This window comes from Synchiropus splendidus, chromosome 4 (genome assembly GCF_027744825.2).
Source record: "Synchiropus splendidus isolate RoL2022-P1 chromosome 4, RoL_Sspl_1.0, whole genome shotgun sequence".
In the NCBI taxonomy this organism is placed as follows: Eukaryota; Metazoa; Chordata; class Actinopteri; order Syngnathiformes; family Callionymidae; genus Synchiropus; species Synchiropus splendidus.
Genome location: NC_071337.1, coordinates 2,763,440 through 2,788,370, shown reverse-complemented (window position 1 = coordinate 2,788,370; position 24,931 = coordinate 2,763,440). Strand labels below are relative to the sequence as shown.

Here is a 24,931-nt window from a genome sequence, read left to right as displayed (position 1 = left end):
GTTCCAGACGGTGACCCAGAAGCAGGGGTCGAGGGGAGCAGGTTGACTTTTTAGACCTGTGAATAACTGTCCGCTGAGCTGAGGCAGGGTGACTTCAGTTAATAACTAGAATTGTGTTCAGTTGATGACACGAGTCAGTACAATAAAGAGCTCTGACTCCTGAACATTCTGAGTGAATACATGAGGCCTAAGTGCTTTATCAGACCTCTCATCCTGTCAGAAGAGAGGAGGCATGTGTGCGGTTTGGAAATCCCTCATTAAAGCTGCAATGTCAGTGGAAATGGCGCTTCTCCGGCTCCTTCTTTCCATGGATTTGAGGAAAGTCTTGCTTCCTTCTCCTCCTCCTCCTCTTCATCCAGACTTCGCATCCGGGTCATTTGCTCGGTACGGGTCTCGGTGCTGCCTTCATGTGCCACCTGTAAACTTTTCGGTTGTTAACGCAAGGTCCACATCTCTTTTAAATATAGTTTTTCATGTCAACCATTCTAACTGGACATTGAATAGACTCATCTCACAGCATATGCGTTTAAAATGGTTTTAATAATTCGGGGTAAACTTTGCAACTCACACAAATCTCCCTTTTAGCACACCCCGCTGCCGTGATGTTAAATACCACATACACTTTGATAACATTGAGACGCATTACGAAACATTCTGCTTCCAAAAAGTCTCAAACCGTCCCAGCTCCAAGTGAACACTGGATGCTATTTGGCATTCCCACGTTGAGGGCGGTCAGTGAACGCACCACTAGTTGAGAGGCTCTCAGTTCGGAGGACGGCGGCATGATGAACCAGCTGCTGGCGTGCGCGTGAGAAAGCACGCGGGCACGGACCTCTCTGACGCCCGCTGCGGGGACCGGAGACACTCAGCGTTTCGGAGAGTCCGCAAAACGGGGAGCGGAGCCACTTCCACGGCCGCACTCATGTGACTTGAGTCATGTCCAAGAGTGTGAAGAAGCGGAAGAACCACTGGACGAACAAAGTCCACGAGAGCGTCCTGAGCAGGAGCCCGGGCGGAGACCTGGGGCTGGAGTTGAAGGGCGGCGCGGAGAACGGCCAGTTCCCGGTGGTCGGTGAGGCGCTGGCGGGAGCAGCCGTGTGCCTCAGCGGGAGAGTGTTCCAGGACGAACTGCTGCTGGAAGTCAACGACACTCCCGTGGCTGGACTCACCACCCGGGACGTGCACGCCGTGGTCAAACACAGCAAGGACCCGCTGCGACTCAAGTGCGTCAAGCAAGGTCAGTTTCTCGCCTTCACTTTCTTGGGGTGACTTGCTGTGACTCCACAGGTCAGTCGCCAGAGTTGTTCAGGGATGGGTCTGGCACCAGCCTCCGTGTGTGCTGGGGCCACTTCATATTCAGGACAGTATGTGTGGTCATACCGTTTCATTCTGAAAGTCCTTTTTTGAGTGTTGCTGCCAATATTTATCAAAAAATAGCGGTGAAAGTTGCGTTCATTTATGATTCTGGAACAAAATAGCTAGAAATTAGGATGTTTGCAAGTGAGCTTTTAAAAAAAAAAACAACTAGTGCCAGTTTAAGCCTAAAAAAGCTTCATGTTGCGATGATTTGAATCAAATATGCTTTATTTCTAAAAACCAATGAGTATTTCAAGTGCGAATAACACACACACACACACTAACTCACTAACTAAATGTCCGTACTAGGGCTGAACGATTTTGGAAAATAATCTAATTGCGATTTTTTTCTCTCAATATTGCGATTAAATGTGCGATTATTTTGTATTTTACAGCAAACACAACTAGTAAATCAATCTGTATTATAATAAACCATATGTGATTCAGGATATATAATTGTTCTTCCTTATATGCTATTCTTATGTTAAGATAAAGGCAAATGAAGCATGAATTAAAATGAAAGATGGTTTATTTGTCTATTTCAGTTTCAACTATTAGACTTACTAAACTGATAAATCACACAAACTAAAGTGCATATTACAACAATAATGCAAACCAATATGTGGCTTTACCACTCTAACACGTCCACCTCTTCATGTAAACGTAGATTGCACTTTTTAAGCACTGTCTGAACATAAACAGCCCATAATTAGTCATAAAAAAAGCCCATTGGACAATAGACGTCACGTGACTACCGGGAACACGCATGGAGTAACTGCCACGTATTTTCGCCACTTCTGTGCGCATCAGTTTTATTTACAGGTGCGAGAAGAGGTGCAAAATGGTGCACGCGCATACCGATTGTGTTCTACGAGTATGTGGAACTTATGCACCCGTTTTGGCGGTGGTTGAGGTGGAAAACTTAGCAATGTGTGTGTGCAGTTTCAAGAGCTCGTGTTTAGCCACTTGTATCTGTGCACTTAGAAAATGAAGGCGAAATTCCTTTTCGTGTTTGTATGCATGTGAATCTTCTTTTTACACGCACGTGCCACAGGGTTTACGGATGCAAATGTGCAGTTACGCGTATGTGCCTCTGACGCATGGATACGAGTCTTGTGTTACGGGTATGTGCCACTTTTGCACCCATTTTACCTTCATAGGCTAAAGCCGTAATTTACAGCTCAATGGCTAAAGCTGATGTTCCCGCGCTGTTGTGTTTCGGAGCACCTCACCAGGGCGGAGTCTGACGGAAGCTTGGATGGGCAGAGTCTGAGAAGTAAAGGTGTGTGTGAGCGGCTCATTCAAACAGTAGCTGCTGATCTGTTCCGCGGGGTTGGGATGTAGAGGCTCAGAAACAGCCTGGAGAGAGATGATCTGGAGGTCGGCCATGTTTGTTTACGTCCGCCCCATATAGTGTTCGGGTGACTCTGCGCTAGTTACTTCCGCTTTTGACTTCCCTCTATTCTACATTTCCATCATGGGAATTTGGACATTTAGGAATGAATTTAGGGTCGTTCATGTCTGAATCTCATCCTTTGGCAGCAATATATGTGGACAAATGTGAGCATTAGGAATAGGGGAATATGGGAATATGATGCTGCACATGCCGTGTAGAGGTAGCGGGCGAAAGGAAGCTAAAGTGATTGGTGGAATTGGCGGGACAGTGGTATAAATTGTTAATAGTTAGTTGTTAATAGTTGCGCTTGCTACATCGCCATCTTCTGGGGGGACTGCCTATAGGAGTAGGCTCTCAATCGCAGGAGCAATTTAGCCCCAAAACGTTGCTGACAGAAGGTGCTCTTGCGCCCTGTAGTTGCACATGAACAGCTTTTTGTATTTATGGAAATATAATAATACTCTTAATAATTCTTATACAAACCATGTCGAGATAATCCGTGGACTGACTGAAACAGTGGAAGAAGGTTCCAGTAATGGTCATTTTATTTTTGGCCATCTTTGATCAGCCCCCCCGCAGCTGCACGAGGTCAGTCGTGACATTGTTAACTAGGCAAGCTAGCAGCAGACCGGACTTTCCTCTTGGGATTTCAGGGAAGTGTCTGTGCTTCCCGTTGATCAAAACAGCTCAACAACCGTGACGGCTGTTGGATTTCCAGACTGCAAAAAGCGACATTTCAAAAACACCAAATGACTCGACTCCCCTGTTACTTGCCCTCATGGATTTTCACAATAGTCTCTGATGAAAAGATGTTAATTTCCATCCATATTATCTTAATTGAAGGAGAAACCAATCCATTGCACGGCCTCCACTGGATGAATAATTGAAGGCCATTAGTGGCCGTCGCAGATGTAAAATTTAATACTCAATGAATTACAGATGATTCAATCTCGATGTAAATTTAATACGTCATCGTCAGACGCTGCGGAAACCCTGGAGGTTACCGAGTAAACTGCACACAAGTAGCCGCTTGACCTGCAAATGACACCGATGTGATGATGTTTTGTTTTTTTTCTTTGCAAATCATCTCCCTGATGATGCAGTATTAATGACCAATTTGAGTCAGGAAAATTGGATGTGGCTAATAGCTGATATCAATATTAACAATGATGTTTAGAGCTGTGACAGTTGAAGCAGACAATGCAGGAAGAGTTGAAGCCTCCAGGAGATTCAACCTTGTTCACACTGCTTTGGATAAATTATTGCCAAGAGCAGCAGTTTAGTTCCGCTGGTTATTTGCACGTATGCATTGTATTCTTCTGCAGTTAAGCCTGTGTCGGTGAGGTAAAAAAAATCACCAGTTCCTATGCTTCCATGGAAGGGAAAGTGTTTTACGCTTTGTGAACAAGAGCGTTCTGAAAGCTGCTGTTTCAACAAAGTTGGATTGTCATTGTGATTATTATTGTTAGATGATGGAGAATTTCGAGACATAGAGCGATTATGTCCCTCATAGAGATAAGAAACGATCACGTTTAGGTCTGTCTGAAAACCCACTAGTTACTAACCAGGTTACTGGAGTCTGTCTCCAACATCAACAAAGACTCTTTTTATGTTTATGATTATCATTATTATAACATAATAGTTTAATAAGTGCAGAGTTGGGCAATTCAGTGCATGTCTCTTGTAGAATACTGTTGTGTTCATAACCTACAGACTGTGTTCTGCAAAGCCAACACTGAAGCAGAGTCCAAGTGTCGAGTCATTACTGAGAGGTTCGTGTATCAAAAATACATTTAGAACTACGATCCTGAGAGTTTTGCCGCGGGCGACTGAGCAGACAACCTCACCAGCACGACGCGGCACCAAGAATGATATATCTGTGGAGCAGCGAGTACTTGACATTTCTGATAAAGGTTCAGACAACGTTCCAAAACAACTTTGCCAAACAGCCAGAACACGGAGGGTTTCCCCGCTACAGCGGTAGTTAGATGAAGGAGAACAGCAGTCACTGAGCAGTGGGGCATTTCGGGACTCGCCATGTGTTCGGCTGCTTGATAAGTCACGTGACTGATGGTCTTTAGATCATCATAGAAAAGATGAGTATCGATGCGCTCAAATAGCGCAGACTAGATTGCGGATATTTTTCTGAAATATTGCTGTATTGATTGTGTGATATTGTCTTGAGATTTTAAGTTGACAGCGAGGACTCTTTTCCGCTGTCTTCTCGCGCCATGTGGCGTCCAGAATCAGATGTTTTTGGGCTTCAAACCCAGCGACTGGTGCGCTCCATTGTCACCACACCAAACTGGTCTCCTAGAATCAAGACAAGTGATTGTCACCCGACCTGTTCCCACCATCGCCTGCACACAGACAACACACTCAATGCCCCAGTTCAGTGAGCTATTTCGGTTCCACAGAAAGATTAATGCAGACAACTGTGTCCACCTTTCACTTCGCTGAGAAGCTTTTACTTGGGCCGTGCTCAAGACTCGCTGAGTGGCCGGGTGTGCTGGTCGCCGCAGATCTCTTGGTCTGCTGAGTGCCATCACTGCACAGAATGGGTTACCTCTTGCTGTAGCATAGTAGAAGTGTGGATCAACAGCATGACTGAAAGTGAAAGTTTGTTTTGTGTTGTTGTAGGTCAAAAAAAACAAAAAAGAGAGATCCTCCATTACATTGCTAGCATCTGCGTAGTTACACCTGCTTTGCCTTTTAGGGCCCAGCTCTAGGTCTTGTTGGGTGCCTGCGCTGGTCCTCAACAAGGTTGGAGAACATGCTGTCCATCACAGCTTCATATGTTTTGTGCTGCAGAGGGAGAAACCAGCTGGAGTTTTGAGCCACTTTTGGAGTCAGCAGGGCCAATAATAGATGTGAATCGTGAGGTGCGACAGACTTTTTCAAAAAGCTTTGTAGTCGGCCCATTGAGGTTAAGGAGTCAGCTGGGGAAAGTCAGTTAGTCACATCAGACTGCACTCCACTGCTTTCCTGGACGATCTTGTTCTTCTCACTAGTGATGGGCGATAACTTATCGCACACAATACACCGCTAAACACAATCTCCACAATGACAGTTCTGCATCTCACGCCGCTCACTCGCTGCATTGGACCTGCACACGTGAACAGGACGAGACCATGACGGTGCAGTGCTCTCCAGCTCCCCGGCGTTTGACAGCCGACGCCGACTCCCTCTTCAAATTACAGAACTATCAATGTAACGTTTCCATTCCATCAAGACCATGAGGCACATTGCACTGATACTGTTACTATGGTGTAGTGCTGTGTTTAAAAAATCGATTTTCCGATTCTGAATCAATTCGTACATCAATTCCATAAAATCAATTCGTAGGTCCAAAGATCGCGCACCTGGGACACCAAAGTCAAAACAACATGCCTCCTCACAGTGGCAACACTAGCAATGTGCCGGGTTTGAAAACGCCTAAAACGCTCATAGCAATGGTCTGGCACCATTTTGGGTTCAGACACGACCAAACCAAAAATGCGCTCGACAAAAGCATAACAATTAGCATGTTATGCCAAATGGAGGTATTGGAAGTGTTGCAGTATTGCGGAAATATGACCCACCTCACGAATCACGTGACGCGACATCACCCAGCGCTCCTGTCCAAGCCATCCACCGGGCCACAACAAATGAAACTCGACCGAACTTTACCACTACCGGGTAATTCTGCACGCCCTGTCAAAATAACTGAAGCGATTGCAGGCTTAATTTGCAAAGATATGCGCCCGTCTTCCGTCATTGAAAACGAGGGCTTCAGGCGGCTAATGAAAGTAACAGAGCCACACTACGCTATGGTGTCTCACAAACGTCTGTTATCCCAAACATGCACCAGTCAGTCAAAGAAAACGTGAAAAGTAAGCTTCAGTCAGCAGTCAGGGTGGGCATCACAAGTGATACGTGGACATCTTCGCAATCTTACGCGAGTCTGACAACTCACTATATTGATGAGGAGTGGGACCTCTTGTCGTACGTACTACAGACCACATAGAACTGTTTACATACTGAGCAATGACCGTCAGGTTGCTGTGAAGTCAGTCACCAGCACTCTGTTTACATTTTCAGTGGCTGAGAATATCTTTTTTTCATTTTGATAATAAAATAAAAATGCATTAGTATTAAACAGCAGCATCTTTTGGATGAATTTTTAATGTCATATTTCCAATAATGCACCAGTCCCATGAGCAGTCACATCTGGCCTTCTGTGTCTGGATCTTTATTATCATTTACTATCAATCCTTCATTCATTTCCTGTTGAATGTCAATATGATACTAGTATTAATACGTTGCGTAACTTGTCATGTGATCATGCCAACAGCTCAGAAAATGGTTTAAACACTAACCTGAATCGAGATTGGATCGGATCGAATCAAATTGGATCGCGATAATCAATTCTAAGTCATGAGAATCGGAATCGAATCGATTCTTGAAATTAGAATCGATACCCAGCCCTACTATTGTGTGAAAGGTTTCGGTGTTGATGAACATGACGGGATGGCTCACAGACAGAGTAGCCAGAATGGGAAAGACCTATCAGTCTCTTGTGACAACATTTACATGGACATTAGTGAAAATATTCAAAGGATGGGGGAGAACATAACCTGTATTAAAGAAACACAGAATAAAAACAGAATAAAAAAATGAGTTGGTCTGCGTGGCGTCCAGCTCATGTGGTAGGAGCACCAGGATTTAAGGACACTATCAAGCCAATGGTCCATGCAGTCGTAATGGGATGACTGATGTGAGCGGTGATGACTTTGGACCGGGCGCTGGTCCGGTGGAATTTGGAAAGATGCGCTGGGCCAATCCCTAAAAATTCAGTCGAGTCAACTGCTGTTGCTGAAGTGCGGTAACGATTTGCTCTGCCGGCAGACTCATCACTCCTCTTGTCAGAGTCCCGCTGAGGGTGTCAAGTAGCAGACTCACCGCTAAAGAGCGGCTGGCCTCTTGTGAGTGTGTGTGTGTGTGCGCTACAGCTTCCCCGGGGCCCGAGCACCACTCACAGCATACTGTCCAATCATGCCTGACAAGAGGGTTTGCTGGAGAGAGAGCTTGTTGACGGTTCCTCTGTTACACTGTCTGACTCGCAGCCTAACCACCAGGGACAGGTAATGATCAGGCACGGACTCTGGCAAAAACACACACTGCAGATTCACCCTTCTGGCTCGCTCGCTCTGCCATCTGTAAAGTCTCAAAAAAGAATCGCACGAATACGGAAGTATAATGATGGAGTCTTGTGTCTGACGGATGTTAATGGGTCAGTTATGATCCTTTACCGTGACCCTACAGAGACGGTGCAGCCTCTCTAAAGCAGCTGGTTTCACATGGCTTGATAAAAACATGGCTGAATTGAATCTACTTCCTGGACTGAATCGTGTTGACTCACGGCAAAAGTGTCTTCCTGGAGCAGAACTCGCACAGCATGTGGCAGCTCGGCGTGTTCGCGAAGACACCAGGTGGCTAGGGCAGCTTGGAAAAACTACCAGCTTCAACAGGTTTTTTTTTTTGTAATGAATTTTGTATTGCAAGTATAATACATAGAAAGACACAAAAACAAACTATTTCACACAAATTACAAACAACGAAATGGAATTTGTTCTCGCTTATATGCTTCTATAGGATCAAAACTATGACAACAAACAAAACAAATAAAGATAAAGAAAAAAACATAATAAAAAAAACACACGACTAACCAAATACTGGGGGGGCTCAGCCTACTACAACATTCCATTCATTCCCCTACAGACCTGCATGTTTGATTCAAATTCAACTCCTTTGCCTTCACATATGGTGAGTAATTTTCTCCATTTTAAATATTTCTAGAATTAGTCGAGTGCCAATTTATTAATATAGAGGGTTCTGGCTTTAGCCACTTTCTTGTGATTGATTTTTTTTACTGGCTATGAACTGTGATTTACTTCAGTGACTCGGTTGTTTGAGTCAGGTTTTGTGGATTTTATGGCCGGAGCTGGGCGTGTGAGCTTACAAGTGAATTCCTTCCGAACCTTGTTGCATCTATGAGGAACCACAGAACACCACCAAGATCACATCAGTTTCCAATCCTGACCCAACGAAAGCTTGACTGACCGTCCGGTAAGGCCTCACTTTTGTCATGTCAGCAGTAGATCAGACGCTGATGAATCTCAGAGTGGAGTCTCAAAAGGTCCTACTTCATGAGAAAGTGTTTACGTGACTCCATCCGACTGATAAACAACACGTCGGACTGGAGGTCCCTTGGTTCTATTATAGATGAAGCCAGACTGAGAGATGCTGGCGTCGCACGTTTGAGGGCTGTCTATTTGTAGAACCGGTTTATCGTGCAGGCCTACAACTGTGGTCAAATCACAGAGGTTGTATGGGAAGGATGTGGACTTCAGGATCCTCAAACAATTTCAAGTCTGAGGAGTTGGAAACTGAATTTCTGTGTTCCTAGAAATGTTCTCCAACTCCAGCTGAAGTTATCAATTCCTTTCATCTCATTCATTTTCTCCGGCATTTTCAAGGTCAGAAACCCGCGCAGCTGTAAAGGCTCCATTGTCACTCTGATTTTGGAGGTTCCCCAATTCACCAGCCGAAACCATCTTCAATATAAATGCTAAATTGCCCTGCAGCTGGTCCCTGAAGACGAAAGAGCAGATATTGAAGCGTCATATTGTTCCCTGGCATTTTGTCCACCCTCACGCTGCTGCTTGAACGAATATAAATAGGAGCTAAATGGAATATTGAGAAGCAGGGCCTTCCGGGAGGGTGAGCTTGGCTGACCTCACAGAGAGGAGGGAACATCAAGCAAACTCCTCAGCCCACACATGGGGTTGCTGATTCACCAAAAAAGGGAACAATCGATGCGCAGTGATAAAGGCTTTTCTCAGAGCCTGCTGTAGCGCTCCGGCTGGTGATGAAACTGTCCTCTTATTATACGTTTATCAGTATGAGTGTGCTGGAGAGACGGTCTCAAAAGTTAATAGGAAGAAATCAAGGGACTTCAAACTGATGAGGATATTTTTGTGGCTTGCATTTATGGGATTTTTATCCACCCAGTCCAGTTTACAGTGGCACATTCACGATGCCACAGTAATGGTGTGGACATCATGAGCTTTGCACTTTCATTCTCCGTCTCTCACAGCCAGTCTCAGGATGGGAATTGATAAGATTCTTCTGACAAACGACAACTAGTATCAATAGATTTCAACAGATTTAGGTATTGTTTTAGAGCAATTCCTTTTATGATGCTACTCACTGAAACTGTTAGGCAACGATTGACAGTTTTAGTCAAATCAGGATCAAAGAGTGTTTTTACTTGAGTAACAGTCATTTAGAGTCAAAAAAGCTCTGTAGATTTGGCATCAGAGAAGCAAGAATGAGTCTGGTCTGGAACAGAAATGAAGCCTGTGACTCCTGAACCATGGACCAGTGGACAGAGAGCTGCAATTCTGTTCAAATGAGGTCTTCGTCAGTCCATGTCAGCTGCTTAAAACATGTCATTTAATAGATTTGCACACCGTGCTTAAATGGTCTGATTTGAATAACGATATTCACATCTGAAATGATGCCTTCAGTGTTGCTCCTGAGTTTGGTTCTGGTGATTATCGTCGGTGCAGGACAACCACGCCTGCTTCCCGAGGACACAGACTGGGGACACTTCCCCACATCACAAGCATGGTCGCAGATCTGACCTGTGTGTGACGTCATTAAAAACAAATCAACTGTCAGTGCATGCTAACCATCTCTGCAGACGAAACAAAGCCTAGTGAAGCGCTTCACCCTCTGTCGCCGCTCAAACTGCTCCATAACTGTCACCAGCTGCAGCCGGCACCGGTGACGCGGTGAGCAGAGTCGAACTTCACAGTCGGGAACCGGTAAGAGCCAAGTAATGATTCCAGAGAATCGGTCAATGTTCAATCGGTTAAACATAGGAACTGGTTTTCGATGCCCAGTCTGAGGTGTGGACATCATGAGCTTTGTTATTTCATTCCTCGTCTTCAGTCTCAGGGCTGATTCCTGTCCCTGAGTTGTCCGGATTATTGACACCTGAAGCGTCTCTCCAGTGAGCTCGCCTGCACTTCTTCTATCACGTTCACACACACCGCCCCTTCTGCTTACTCGGCACTTTTCCGTTGTTGCTTCTCCGCGCTCACCTCATCGCCTTCCCTCACTTTTATTTCATCCAAGTCCCCACTGGGAAGGTGCAGAGGCATTTTAAGTAGCTTCTGTAAATGAGTGTGCAGCGCTGCTTGCTAACATTATTCATGCTTTCCTCACGACCACTGAGAGAGCTGGGGTTCTGTTTGAAAGCCTCTCTGGACAGCAGAGACGCACACCTGATGCTCAATAGATGGAGAGAGGGAGTGTGGGCAGACGGATGAAGCAGAAAGACTTTTAAGGTTGGCTCTTTGTTGTGCATGCCTCCCATTCAAATGGAGGCAGCTTCGGCTCATCGGTTTACCAACACATGCCGTGGCCATAGACATATTATCCTGATGTATTTTGAGAAAAGCTTTTCTGGAGTCTCTTTTTTTCCAGTCACGCTCAATGGCCACATATTTGATACAAATACCCACCGGCTCTTTGCTGTCTACTTCCTCACTGTGTGTCTTTAAACATTCATTTTCTGCTTCGGGAGCTTGAAGCCCACTGAGTGATGTCCAAAAGTATGAGACTCCACCGTGAGCCAGAGAGCTCTCTGTTAAGGGAAACAAGTGAAGCTAATCCACATGAACACCGCCTCCTCAGGTCCACCAGGGTGGAGATTTTGTAATTAATTCATGGCTTATCTTGACTTAACACAGCGACTGACTCGTTTTGCTTTCTTGATGGGAGCGCATCGCTTCAGGCCAGTCGCTCCACGCTGGTCTGCTTTCTCTACCGCATGGAGACTTGTGTGCGTGAGGCAACATCGCTGCTGTCCGGTCTCTTCCTTGTCCTCTTTCAGAGCTGCTGCTCCTGTCTGCAAGGTATGCAGTAATTAGACTGAGGTCAAGGGAGGGTTTGCCCCCGCTCCCTCTGCACACAGCAGAATGCTGGAAGAAGCAGGATGTAAAGTGTTCTATGATTTCCTCCTACAATTAGTGCCCTGCATCTTGACATGCTCAACCTGCTGTTTGCTTTTCTCGCCTCCGTGAAATCGTTTCCTCTCACTCTCCGACTGCTCGCGTCCCCCTGTGCTTCACTTCATATCTTGACACTGACATTGTTTTCAGTCCTCACTGAAGATCGGTAAACATTTCAGCCACAAAGCTGACACCATTCTCGACGTTCATTCTCTTTTGACCTGGATAAATGGTGGCGGATGTTCTCATGCACAACCAAAGGGATCACATCAAACTTTATACGTTCTTAAGGCCCATTTCTGCCCAATGTTATATACAGATCCAGACGGAAACTTCTGTTTGTACTCTTTATTTCCTCCTTATTTCTGCGCTATGCCACAAAGATATGGGCCAAACGCAGCAGTACCACCAGAAACAATGGTGAGCAGTGTTGCCGTAACTACTCGATCGGTAGCTCTAATAATAAAGAAGACGTACCAATAGCAGAAATTCTCCATCCTCCAGTGGTGAGCCGCATTGACGATCACTTCCAACAACGCTGCCTCTGTTTCCTCTTGTGCAAGAGCTACATGATCAATAAAATGTTGGTTCTGGAGGATGTTGTTGTCATCAACTTTTGACTCTGAGATGCCCCCAGTGGATATATTGGTGAACAGCCGGGAAGTACATGATCAATGATGCTAACATCGTATGAAAGAGACAGTTCCAATTTCCGACGTAAAGGGAGCATCAATGGACCTTACGATGGCAAGGGCACTGCTTCCTGAAGTTTTTTGAATGTCACCAACCAGTTAATAGTGCTGTTGTGTATTTCAGTTGTGTTGTTGGATTCAGTATGTATGAACTATAGCAATGAGTGCATAAAACACACATTAAAACGCAGGCGCGGGTTGTCTGGAATCAAAGGGTGGTGAGGCAGAGCTGGACATCTGTAAAAATTGAAAAAGAAACAAAAAATTGCTGCATGAACTGGTCAACATTGGTTCGCCATGGAGTACAGGCTGTTTTGTTCGCACCACATTTGTGGTTTTAACATGTGGTGTTTCTACCCTTGTCATTTTGGCAGAAATGCCAATTCCCATGTCGGATTCCTCTCCACTCTTCCCCGAAGCTCCTATGAGCATGAACACATTGATTAAAAAAAAAGGATGGTGGCGACTGTTCTATCTATTGAGGTGTCTTCCTTGGAAGCTCCTTGAAAACAATATTAAGAGGCTGAGACCGACCTCTTTCATCCATCCATATCAGCCCTCCCTCTCCCAGCGGCAGCCTGTGTGCCGCTCAGATGAGGCAGTGACCGCACTGTTTCTCACCATTATGATGCTTGATGGGACTCTATTATTCTTGTGTGAAAGCACTCATTGTCATTGTAATTAGGCAGAGCAAATGAGGCCTTCATTGCTAAGCTGCTTCCCGATATCGCCACCCTCTTCCCCTGGCCCACCTTCCCTCACTCTCTTCACTTCCTGTGCCAGTGTCCAATTCTGGGTGCGCTGTCCGGTCCACGGAACACCCAGACGTCATGCTGAGGGGATGTTGTGCTGAATCTGTGCTGGAATGCTGCACAAAAGGCCTGGCACGGAGTTGCTCCCAAATGTGACGGGCAAAGCCAGCTCCAGCTGAAACCGTGCTTTGCTCAATAACACAGCAGCCACCCTCGCCGTGTGAGCGTGAATCCTGGAAGGAAGGAATGTCTTTGTGCCGCATGTCTGGGAGAGGGAAACGGAGATTAGGAATCTTTTTTTTTCTTTGTCTTTTTTTATCGCCATTGATATGCAGCTGTGGACGGACTCTTTCTGAAACTACCTGCAGTACAAGTAGCACGCTGGAGAGCCCGTCTAGAATAGTGGTCTCAAACTTGTGGTCCGTGACCCATTTGCAGCCTTCAGGATGCAGTTTTACTGCCCGCCACTGAAGGTCCAGTTTTACCCTAGGAGTGGCCTCCACAAGCCCCCTGTTGGTCCAAAGTGAGAGGTTTAGTAAACACTGGAAAAGTGAATTTGTTTAGGCTTTACCTTGGAAGCACCTTTATTACAGTGTGGCCCTAAGATGCTGGTCCTAGCTCATTAAGTATGTTGTAAATAAACCAAACTTGTGGTGAAACCAGATTGGTCAGCCGATTTATCGGTGCCCTTATGTGCATTTATGATGCCATCGTAAGCCAATTTTATTTATATGGTTATTTAAATAAGATGCTATTTATTTATAAAATGAAGAGAAATGTTTTTGTCTTCGAAATTTAGCAACACCAGCAACAATGGCAGTTGTTTGGCAATACTTGAGGGAACAATTAAGAAAAAAAAAAACAATGTGCAAAAATTCGTATCGGCCTGTTGCGACTTTAAAACAAATCGTCAATCGGAATTAGCCAAAAAAAAGGGCGATCCTACGTGAAACATAATGGAACCCGTGCTAAAGGTTGTGGCAGGTGCAGTCTGTCCAATCAGCAACAGGTGTGTGGAGGCCTTTTTCCGACTCACGTTGATGTTGCTGTGATAGTCATGTGTTTTTAGGCTTTTGGTTGTGCTTTTCAGTTGTGTGTGCCATTTGCCTTTCAAGGCCACATTTCGTTCTAAGCTCTAACTACAGCTGTGTTCAGAACCCTGCAGCAAGCCTTCAGGCATGCTTTGGCTGCACAGTCGGAGGGGCGGGATCACATTTGCCGCGTGCTAACCCGTCCTCCACAACAAGGCTTTATCCTGTTTGTGTGTCTTTTGCTCCCGTCATCCAGTGTGTTGCGCCAACATCAAAACCCTCTCGTTGCTATCCGTGTTGGCCTTATCAACATGCCAACGGTGTGAGTCCATCCCTGGGCCAACACACACAAACACCCTTTATCGCTTGACTCCTATTTCTCATGCAGCTGACGATTCATTCCAGCAAAGGCGCTTCCTTCCACTGATGTGTAAGGAGTAGCAAGCAGAGAACAGACTTGGCACATGGACTTTACAGCCGGGCTCACCGTGCTAATGAGGTCAAAGAGATAGACACAGTTCCCTCAACAGCTCAGTCCAAGACATTCCAGCACGGCTTCGCTTCTGCTGCTCAGGGCATCGCCGCTTTTTGTGGGAAGTCATCTCCACGTCGATTTAGCTGCACATTAGAGCAGCTGGTCCAAAGTGTATGATTAGAATGGAGAGAGTCTTATTCCCTTTTGAAATCTCGACTTTATTCAACATGTATACTGATGTTCTTACTCTTAGATTCTTCACTTCGTCACCTCGGCAGTCAAATTGTCAGGTGCTCCATCGGCGTGTTTCAGCAGCTGCTGGTTAACAAGCACAGCGTCAGAGGGACAGAAACCTGCTGAACATGAGCAACAGCGAAGGGAAGCAGTCGCCTTCATGGCCTTTTCTTCATCACCCGTGCTCTCATGTGTGAACAACTCCTTCCGTCTGTGATGCTCAGTTCTTCCAGCGTCCACCTGATTACCTTCGCTAAAGTGTATACTTTTCTCCAGGCGTCTGCTAATGAGTTTGTAATATCTGGCATCTGAGCCAGAAGGTTTTTTTTTTTAAACAGACTGTTGTGATTTAGTGAGGCGGAACAGGTCGCACAGTGAAGTTCCTTTTTTTTAACCTTCTTCCCGTCAGTGTTAGTAATAGAAGTGGTGACGTGAGCGCCACCTGTGCAATCCCATGGAAGGGCTGAAGAAGTCTTGGTGGAGGACAATTAAATTGCCCATAAGCGCCTGCGTTTGCTGTTTCCTTGGTCAAGTTGGTCCATTTAATGAACGTGCAGTGAGTCCAGATCTCAGCTGCTGCGTGGGGAACCACATCAGACATCAGCGTTAATAAAGGATGGCGTAGTTTTACTGCGTTTAATGAACCAACTTTGCAGCCCAATTTCAATCAAATTGGCTAGATTCAACATGTGCCGCATGATATGGTGAAAAAATCATGACAAGTTATGACAAAACAATGATTTTATATTTATATTGGCATCAGACAACAAAGCCACAAGATCCAAAATTTCCCTCCACAGTGTTTGAAGATTGGCTGGCGTCATCTTCGCTGCCCTCTCAGGCTGCTGTCACTCACTTGGTTACCATGGCTAATGCTAGCAACAGACTGCGAACCTCACCAACTAGCAAACAATAACCAGAGTTTCCTTCAGGATTTTCTGAGGCCCCTCAACAGGAATGGAATGCAGCCACTCAAGAAGTGAAACAATGAAGCAAAGGGGAACGTTTTGGCATTGATCAACTTGATGACAGTCATTTGATGATGATGACAGTGTGCAACGGAAAAGGGAAGAAAACTGAATATTTTGATGGTGATATGTCAGATTCAGAACATGCGACCTCTGGTGACCTCAGGGTGGGTTTGTCCAATCCGTTAGCGGGGTGACAGCTGATAATCGAGGTCGACCAGAATTTCCCAGGATAATTAGTCGTGAACGATGAGTGGCTCTGCTCTGAGTTGAGCCTGACAAATACTGACGCATGCTCTTCTGCAGCTGTTCAGGCTGACGTGTTGTGCAGCAGTTCCCCAAGCCTGAGTGTCCTGGAGTCTGAAGCCACACGTTTGTGGAACTATGATCTTGTGAGAGTTTGGACTTGTAGGTGACTGTGGGGAAGAAAAAGCTGTGAGGCGTTTGCATCAGGAAGCATGGCACCAGACATTCCAGTCCCATCTTCAGAACATATCTCTTTGTAGGGACCTTTCATGCCCATCACCCTTTCCCCAGCCTCCACGGCCAACCTGAACCAGGTCTCTGAACCCAACTAAAACCCAGTTATAATGACCTAGTTATTTTGAAATGTTCATCCTCCAATTGAGGCAAAATCTCGTGGGCTATGGCAAAAGGTCCCCACAAAGACATAAGGTCCCCACAAGGAGGTGTTTGCCCCAAAATTGGTCCTCACTAGGATAGATTTTTTTTTAAACACACTCTCTATCATGTTCAAGTAAAAGTAACTGTCTCTCACTAGGGGCTTGTGTTTATCTGCCTGCATTATGTTCTTTAAGGTAACAAAGTTAGAAGCGTATTAGAAATGAGTTCTGGAGCGTTGCGGCAGCGGGGCATGTTTTGGTTTCCTGGGGACACCTTGTAGTGTTGTCACGATACTAAAATTGCAAACTTGATATGGATACTCAGGAAGTACTTGAATGAATGTTACAGTGTGATGGAGCGAAGAACCTGTCAGTAGCTTCCACCCCAAAAAAGTGTTCTTCTGTTTTGTGTCTGAAACTGTGCTAAAAGAGACTGGTGTCTTGAAAACCATTGTATGTAAGGCATGTAAAACAAGAGCTTATTTTATCGGACCTCGGCGAGGCCTGAGCGAATGTTCTAGGCCGGCCTCGTGTGTCGGTGAAGATTCTGCTTCTGTCTGCCGTGAACAACTTTACCTGATGCTTCCTCAAATCCCTTTTGTTGTCTGGCTTGTTCAGAATTGTAATCCTCCCTCAATTGGAGAGACGGCTTCAAGCTACCCGAATAGTTCCATTGATTTAAGTCAAGTGCTTGATGTCTTGGTGCCAAGAATACAAAACAAACACACAACAGTTCTTGCTTTAGCGTCGACCCTCCTTCACTTTAAATCAACGTTTTCCTGCTAAACTGCTCAGAGGCTTGCTGAAGACGAGAGAAATCCAAAGTAGCTTTCTAGAAACTCCTCTGCTGGTACTCTGGTCATTTATCTCCCTTTAACAGGACATGCATTTAAAACATACCTGGCTGGGCTGTTTCATTGTTATTGGAGTTCTTTATCCTCGGAGTGGAAACTCAGTACATGGCCTCTGCAGTGCGCCTCCATCGTTTACATGCAACGCAAACCCTGCAGTTGTAGCAACACAGTGCAAGCAAGTTTTGTTGTTATGGTTGGAAGAGAAGTCCATTACTGGCAAATGACAGCGCACTCATGGACAGCAGTATGGCTGAAAATGACACCTACGGCATGTATTGAACTGATGGGTTCAACCTTAGGTGTGACCAAAGTCTGGCTGAAAGCCATGATTTTAGATTTAGATTTAGATTTTTGAATTTATAGTCCCGCCCAAATCCATTCCCCTCCCGACACACCATGACAATGACTAACAACTTGATTTGTAAAAAAGAAGCTGTAAACATCTATTTGTAGAAAAATGACTTGATAAACAACAAATAAACAACCGAGTCAAATAACAAACATTAACTCTGTAAATGTTTACTTTTTTTAAGTGTGGAACTTCCTCCTGTCATCAGCTCTCATCATTCGCAGCGCTTTCATGCCGTGAGTGTCATGACTCGCCAGATGTGGAAATATGGCGACTGCGATTGCAAAGCTACGGCTGAAAAAGGGTCAGCATCTCTCAAGACTCCTGGCTGTCCCTGTTGGTCAAAGCCTGTGTGAGTCTAGGGCACATGTTCATGCAGTTGTTGAGGGGAAACAATTCCATGCCAATTTTTATTCATGCTGACTTGATGTGTGCTCAGTAGTGCGTATACCATTTATTGGTATCGAATGAAACAAACAAAACACTTCCAGCAGCCCTTGAACAAACTGTTGTTCAAAGATCTCAGCATCACCACCAAGATCATTGAGTTTATTTAGTCTCTGTCTATCACCAAGTATCTGCTCCATCCGATTACATGTTTCAATATTTGAACAGTGACCTGTGATCCTGTCAGGCTGCATGTGCTTCACTGTGGGCTGAGAGTATTTGTACTCATTATCTGGACTCCATTCCTGGAGGTGAGACAAACAAGATGGCAGTCAAACAAAGTAGCACCTATAATGATGGAGTGCTTCAGAAATTCCTTTCTCAGTGTTGCAGGACTCGGCCCAGTAATCCCAGTCCAGTGCATTGTGTGCAGTATTTACAGGCTAGTGAGTGCTTGTAGAAGCAGGGAAGAAATTGTGGAGCTGCCAGTCTGAAACATGCTGTCTCCTCCGGTCTGGTCGGGATACACTTTAGTTTATTGTTTGTTTGTTGTAGTGGTTATAAATATACAGAAAGGACACAGGCTGTAGTCATAAAAATAACTGCTAACTAAGTGGGAGGCAGCCTGAAAGACCTCTGAAGAAGGCTGAGGGTAGCGGCCGTCCATTGACAGTCAGGTCGAGAACTACAACCCAAATTAGAGAAAACATGAATCCTGACGACAGTAAAAACGTTATCCTCAAAACAAATGTGCAACTCTGAAGGTTTCACATCAGCATTTTATATTTATTAAACCCAAGACAGACATATGTAGAAAGTGAGTGGATCCATCAGCAAAACATCATATAATCGCTCTTGGAGCATAAATAGATCAATTTTCCGACTGACAAATGACGTAGCACAGACATCTGAAGCCCAGCATCCCAGATATGCGCTGTTCGTTCACCTGCTGCGACGCCTCACTTCACACGTCTCACGCTCCTGTTATGCTTGGTCAGCGAACACCAGCGCGCCACTTTATTTACGTCTACTAGCGTATCCCAGGACTGGAGTCAGGGAGTTTTTGCATCCTGCTAAACACTCGCATGCTAAATGGATACATGTTTTCAGCTGAAGTCTCAGTCTGCTGCTCTGCCAGCTCACTGCAAACCTCACCTCTCGCTGTCATCGACTGACTCATATGTATGATCTGGACACACCTGGAGGAGAACCAGAAGCTAACACACACGGTTCCCACATAGCTGCTTTGTTGTTAACCTTTACATGGAGTAGTGGCCCAACTATCCTGTGGTGTTGCAGTGGTGGCGTGAGCTGGAGAGTGGAGCCGCTGCTGATCTGCTGACCTCGTCTGGTGTGACTGGCTGTGGGCAGCATGCAGGGCTGATTTCGATCACTGTCAGCGAAGTTACTGTGGAAAACTGGAGGAAAAATTGGGTGTCTACCGTCCGTCCTGCCTAAAAGTAGGGCATCTGTGCCCGGACCTGCTACTGTAGCTAATTCCTGTCTGTACTGGAGCTGCATTGTGGAAAATCATTGAAGCATTTGAAGAGCTTCAGACTGGGACCTGGAAGCACCGGCTTGACCTTGCTCCTCTTCACCCAACTGTAATGCACTTCATCTCCTGCCAGCCAGTCACATTGGTTTTCTATGAGAGCTCAGAAGTGGTTTATCTGAGACGATCATGTTTCAGGTCTGTGTGTGTGCGCGAGTTGCATTCGCCAGCATGTACTGGAATTAAAATGATAATCGAGGCTCGCGCAGTGAAGAGACAACCTCTGACTTTCTGAGTCTGCCTCAGGCATCTTCTCATCAGCCTGGATTTGTTCTGCGATACGGTAAATGTGGTTTTGCAAAGGTATGATATAAAGGCTCTGAAAACTCTCTCGGTCCTGGGGGACTAACTCCAGCAGACTCCTACACTCATGGAAGAGACAAGTAGATCTGTTTGAAGACCTTTCGTGGCCCTTATTTACATGAGTGGACCTGATTCTTTGGCTGATTTTCCATTTTGGATTCCACCTCAAAGCAATTCTCCCATTTATTTCACCTTCTTCTAAAAGGAGACAACAGCACTGCGGTCTTCACAGACCTTCTGGAAGCTCACCATCCTTTCATCGCCTCGCGGCACAGTGGCAGACAGAAACACCAGTGGAAATGTTTCCTTGCTAAGCAAACCGTAATATTTGCCTCAACCATCATGGCTCCCTGGAGGCCCCACGAGGCACAGCAGTCTGAATGCTTCCGTCTGACTCTCTCAAGTTGCTTCTCTCACCCATCACTTCCCGAACACATATGCCATGTCTGCTGCTCTTCATTCACCCCATGATGCTGAGGGGCAGATATGGTTTGGATGGAAGCCCTGCAAAGCCAACATGATACATGGACTGGAACTGAAGAGAAGTACACTTGACTGTCCATCACTGCTTAGAATCCTCCCACAGTAAGGTGCCTCGCCGCCCAATTATTGACCACCCACCCATCCACCTGAACCGCTGTCGCCACATATCTTGATGGGTTTGAAAGGGTATACGGTTGTGGAGAAATGCAACTGTCTGAAAAGAGTTTTGGGAGCCAGTTGAGACCTCATAACTGCAGGAATCGCACTGAAACCTGTGGTCCTTGTTCAGTGCGGTCATGCAAGGATGGCGGTGTCTTATTTGACAAGAAACACAAATCCAGGTTTTATTTTTGCTGCTGTACCTCGGATCCACGTTGGTCATGATTCAACAGTGTTTTTGCACAGAGTGAGACGTCCTATCGTGGATGTGAAGTATGCTTTAAGAGGCCTGAATAGAGCCTGACATGGAGGACTCAGAATCTGACCACCGACCTGATGAATGATTGAAAACCCACCGCACTGTTGAGGCAAAGATGCCTGGTGTTAGCCATCATGGAAGCGTGTCGTGGTTATTTCTGGACCACTTTCTGTCCGTGTGAACGTTGAGAGACTCGATGCTTTTTCGTGTGTGGAACTGTGGAATGGCTGTTTACCATTTTGCAACTACGTGCAACGTCCAGACGTCACAGCGCAGCTCGTTCTGGACTGAACACACCCAGAAAATACCCAAAGATGGCAGACGGTGTTTGCCGTCATTTTGGGCTACCAAGTGCCTGGAAACACAGAGCTGGACACGACGCATAAATCGTGCAAGCATCACGGAACTCAGACCAAGCGCCCCGGCAACACAGCTAATGTACCGGCTCGTATTACTAGACGTCACCTGGAGGCCAGAGACACTGAACAGTGAGCCGCGACCTGCTGCGCTTCACCGGCAGGAGAGCCTGTAAGTTTTACCTGGAGACAGCTGCGCCACAACTTCACCAAGAGACTAAAGGAATGGTCGACAGTGAAGACACTTTCATCAGGGTTTAAAAGGCGTCATGCTCAACTGCTGTCAACAGGCACTTCTATTTAGCAACTCAAGCACTGTGTGATTTATGTTAACAGTTGCAACAAGTCCATCTTAAGCGGGGATCAATGTTTAAAGCACAATAAACGTGAAAAAAAATATTGTCTCTAATTGTCATTCTGTCTGCAAAGTTGATCATGATCAATAAAAGTTATCATCGATTTTAAGTCGAATCGTGCCCCCAAAAATCAGAATCAAATCATGAGATAGGAAAAGACACACACCCCTGGTGTTGAAGTCCGTTGCCAAATCCATAAGAAAGTCATCGATTTTAAGTCGAATCGTGCCCCCAAAAATCAGAATCAAATCATGAGATAGGAAAAGACTCACACCCCTGGTGTTGAATCCCGTTGCCAAATCCAGAGGCTTTGGCCGTGTGGGCATCACGAGCAGCTTCTTTAACCCAAGGTTGAATCATGTCCTAGAACATTACGGTTCTTTGTAAAACCCATGATACTATTTTGTTCATAACGTTTGTGGCCTCATCACTTGAAGAGTCAAGAATGAAAACGTGAATAAGACTCTTGATTTTTGTGTTTCACCCGCTTCCCCAGGTCCCTTTTAATTCTTTCTCTAACAGTAGTGGGAAGTTGGACCAATCAGAAGTCATGATGATGGGTGGTCGGTGGGAACTGTGGGGTGACCATGCTGGAACTGTTGTGACTGGAGAGGGACTGACCGACTCAGTTGACTAACTTCAGCCCGCACTTTTCAACAAAAACACAGAGGCCCACACTGCTCCGAACTTCACGCCGTTACCCGACTGGTTGAGTCCGAGATAACATCTAATTAAACTGCAAGCCCACTTTGTGTTTCAGGGTTGACTGGGCCTCAGAGAACAATGTGCTGTGGCTGTTGTTTCCCACAGTTGCTTGAAATGCATTGTTAATCAGTGGAGTGCTTTACAGACGGTTTATGGAGTTTGATCTCGTCTTTACTTCCAAGATCAGGAGGGAGGGGACGTTTTGGACTCGTGTGAGTGAATCACTGAAGGCGTCACAGTGGCACCAGAGGAAGGTCTGAGGTGAAGGCTTGAAGCAGGCAAACTGTGACAGGGAGCCGTGCTGTGGGCCAAACAAAATACAGTCGAAGCAGAAGCAGACTTCTTCTCTGCTTGGTAACTGGTGGACAATTTGTAATCCTCCCTCACCTAGACTCATAACACGAGATACACTCTGAGAGTTTTAAGTTTAAATTCACCATCTCACTTTGTTCATTCACGTCGCTGTAGGGCAGTAATGTTGTGACCTGGATATTCCAGTTTCCCCCCATTTGAACCGTTACATGGTCCAAGTCTCACTCTGCTGTTGAGTCTCGAAAACTGTCAAACAGAGCACTAAAGCAATCGCTCATTGAAGAGTTTTTTTTTTTTTACTGTTTTACTACCTGTGTATAATTACAGCAGAAAAAGGGTTAAATTAGTACTGCAATATTTGTTCCTACTGTCCTTAATTCTCCAGTGGGCCCTATAAAATAGCCTGTCGGGCCAGCTTTGGCCCCCAGGCCTCAAGGTGGACGTGCGTGGTTCGGAGAGTTTGCTGAGGTTTGTCAAGCTGCCACTGCACATTATGAAGACAATATTGTTGAGGACGAATCAGGAAACTGATGTTGCTGACATTTCATTTGTTTGAATGTCACACTGTTGCTCGAAATGTTAAAAAGCGAAACGTCAAATGTGTAATAAGTGGTTTGAGAGTGCAACAGCAGCAGGATTTTGTTATTCATCTCTAATTGGCTCCATCACTTCCTCTGTCTCTCTCGCACGTGGAATTCTGCTGCATGGTTGAACTGCTTCCTTCTGTGCTCAGGCATTGGACTGAAGACCTTGTGATTAATGAGCCTTATCTGTGCGCTGTGAGTTTAATTCTCATTTTGTCACTCTCTCTTCTCTTCACATTCTTGTTTACCAACATCACATTCTTATTTGGAAGCTTCAGCCCCCAGTACAGAGTGGAACCAGGCCCTTGTTTGAGGCCAGAGCGAGGGATCGATGGTCAGTTTTTGGAGGTGATGGGCCTCAGCTTGGACCCAGTAGTTTGATGGTGAGTGGCTCATTAGGCTGCTTCAGTGAAGGTGGTGAAGATGTGCCACCTGTTGTGGATCAGAAGATGGTTTCCTCACATGTCAGGATGTAGGAAGGAAGTGCTAAGTGCTGTGTTTGTTTTTCATCAACACATTTCAGTTGAACTTTGCGTGCATTTCTGAGGGTGGCATTTATTCACATCTCATTTATTCACTGCAACCTTTCTGTGTGAAAAGTCCTTCTGTTTATTTACCTGACATTTGAAAAGTTGGCCGCTGTGTGTGCGTGACAGTCTGCTGGAAATGCACTGTGGATTCATGCGCTCATCTGCCACTCCAGCGATCATTAATCCTGCAAGTCAGAGCCATATGGATGAAGTACCTTGCTTTGCACATGAGATGTGATGATGATACAGTTAGCAAATAAAGTAAGCAAGAAGCTTTGTCTTTCTCGTCCCGTTTCGTGTCCACCAACTGTGGATAAGTCATCTCCTTCACCGTCAACAGTGATCATCTTTGCCCTGAATGATTCTTGTGATTCAGGCAGGTCGACATTCCTCATGTAACAGAATGAGATTTTCGAATTGAGAAGGCTGCAAAAACCACTTAGTTTATGCATATTCCACGAGTCTGTGGGACAAAATTTGGCAACCCACTTTTTTTTTTTTTTGGTGGGCTCAATGTTGTCCAAATAAATTTAATCCAGTTAAGACACAGAAGTTGTCCATGACTTCAGATTATTGAATTATCATGACGTCGTCACCCCAAAATCCTGAATCCAGATTCTCTCAGAAGCTAAAAATCTCTTCTCCCGAGACTGCTGCTCGCAGCTCACAGACACAAGCATTACATCATCACCTGCTCAGATGTTGGTGCCTCTGACATCATCATCCAGCAGATCCATCAATACTTGAGCGAGGGGAATCTGAGTGAATCAGAGCTGAGCTGATATGGAGCTCCGTCTGTGGAGAGTTTACCCCGCGACCCGCCGTATGAAGTCAAAGCTTTGAACATGAAAGAAGCACACATTTTGATCCAGTCTGAGAACAGCGCAGAAGGAATTCTATTATTTTAACGCAGACATCTTCTGGACAATGAATGGATGTGAAAGCCTTTTTGGTTCAGCACTGAGCTCCACCACCACTCTCTTCCACTTTGCAAAGACCCACTTTTCTCAGCGCTCAATTATTAATCCGAGCGCCGCTCACCCGTATTATTCCGCAGCACTTTCCCTCCGTGCCAATACCTTGTAGCTTAACGGTTATCCTGAGTGACATTTTTGGCATTTTATTAAGTCACGCGTTTTCGCAGCCGCCGCCA

At 45.5% G+C, this 24,931-nt stretch overlaps 1 protein-coding gene across 9 annotated transcripts in view; it reads left to right on the top strand.

Moving 5' to 3' along the window:
* The first annotated feature begins 767 nt into the window (after nt 1-767).
* Nucleotides 768-24,931, top strand: part of magi2a (membrane associated guanylate kinase, WW and PDZ domain containing 2a) — a 138,677-nt gene continuing 114,513 nt past the window's right edge. For all 9 annotated transcript variants that reach the window (XM_053863817.1, XM_053863820.1, XM_053863819.1 and 6 more), the window contains exon 1: nt 768-1,237. In XM_053863817.1, coding sequence (XP_053719792.1) covers nt 937-1,237 — 301 coding nt within the window. In that variant the 5' untranslated portion in view covers nt 768-936. The remainder of the gene's footprint in view (nt 1,238-24,931) is intronic.